At 54.3% G+C, this 1,613-nt stretch overlaps 1 protein-coding gene across 1 annotated transcript; it reads right to left on the reverse strand.

The window, feature by feature from the left end:
* Positions 1-642: 642 nt before the first annotated feature.
* On the reverse strand, positions 643-1,231 carry LOC101617793 (endothelial differentiation-related factor 1-like). The gene has a single exon (XM_045130265.1). The coding sequence runs from the start codon at positions 1,229-1,231 to the stop codon at positions 809-811; it is 423 nt and encodes a 140-aa protein (XP_044986200.1). The 3' UTR covers positions 643-808.
* Between the last annotated feature and the right edge of the window lie 382 nt (positions 1,232-1,613).

Consider the following 1,613-nt stretch of genomic DNA (forward strand, 5'->3'; position numbering starts at 1 on the left):
AGGAGAAGCTCCAGGATCATAGGGTGGGACCCAGAGAAAGCCCAGTAAGGGGAAACAGGAGTGGGTAAGGGGAGATGAACATGATCAAAATTCATTGTATACTGCAGGCTTTTGCCATAACACTTGATTACCTGCCAGAGCTAAAAGGTAAAGGCCCATTTCTAAAATACCACGTGCTATGGAGCATGCTCACTAAAGGTGCAGATGGGAGAAGCAGAGAGCCTGAAGCCCTACTCAGGACAGTGCCACCTTGCTGCAGAACTTGCCATACATTCTGCAAGCCCTCGGGAAAAAGTGACACTGATGGAGGCATCCAATGCTGGAGCTCAGGGACAGTGCCCCACTGGCCCTGCAGTCAACCCACACGTCCCTAGAAAAGGCAAAACAGGCTTTGCTGTAAGACCACTGTGGGGTCTTGTGCCTTGTAAAGCAGCCATGGGGACTCTCAGTTGGGCGGGGGTTGGGGAGCGGCTTTCTAGCTCTGCCCTGGAGAGGTGCTTCCCCCACAGGCCCTGTCCTTGGGTTGGTCCTGAGTGGGAAGGATATTGTCCCCTGCCTATGGCTGCAGCAGCCCTGGGGACCCTACCCCAGGTCCCTTGCTTTGCAGCCATTTATTTATTTATTTATTTTTAATTTTTTTTTTTTTTGCAAGGTTTTGCTTTGTTTGACAGCAGGTATGGGTGGAGGGGGCCCACAAGCCTGACCCCCATGTTCTGCTCAGCCATGAGGAGACCCACGGCAGTGCTGGTGGTCCCAGAGGACCAGCCAGAAGAGCTCAGCCGGAACCACTGGCTTCGAGGCTTTGTGTTCATTTTGCTTTCGGACCCTTCTCAATAGGCTTCCCAATGTCCTTCCCCCGAAGCTTGAGGCCAATGGCTCTCTCAATTTTGCCCAAAACCTGGTTGTTTGGGATGGCTCTTCCACTCTCATAGTCTGCGATGATTTGCGGCTTTTCATTGATTTTCGTGGCCAGGTCCTTCTGTGTCAGGCCATTGCTCTGCCGGCCCCGCTGAATCACTTTGCCCACCTCCAGGGTCACCCTGTCATGATGCAGCTCCTCTGTCTCTCTGTCCAGCTCGGCCGTGTTCTTGGTGATGGAATGCTGCTTGTTCTGACCAGGAGCCCATTTCTTGGATGTCTCCACATCTTCTCCTTGTCTCTGAGCTGCTAAGATGGCCTGTTTGGACTTGGCCTGCGCGGCCGTCGGACCCTTCTTGCGCAGCACCTTCATGGACCGCCATGGTGCGGCGGGGGCGGCGGTCCGCACGGCGGCTCTGACAGCTGCTCGAGACCCGGCACCTTTGCAGCCATTTATAACCCACCCCTAGGGCAGTCCCAGATCTGTGTCATCTGCTTTTCTTCTAGTACAAGCATTGGCCCTGAACAATGTCACATCCAGCTCATGAAGGGCCAGGTCTCCCTGGCTGGCCACCACATGCCCACTCCAAGAAGGAGCTGGTACCCATGGAAGTTCAGGTACTAGAGGAAGAGTGAGCAGAGGATCAGTTCAGGTTTGGGAGACAATATAATCCGAGGCCCTTCTGCTCAGCCACTCCTCCTCCGGTGCAGGGATCCTATGGACTCAAATTAGGCCCAGACACCTTGTCTGTAGC

Source organism: Jaculus jaculus, chromosome 11 (assembly GCF_020740685.1).
Source record: "Jaculus jaculus isolate mJacJac1 chromosome 11, mJacJac1.mat.Y.cur, whole genome shotgun sequence".
NCBI lineage: Eukaryota > Metazoa > Chordata > Mammalia > Rodentia > Dipodidae > Jaculus > Jaculus jaculus.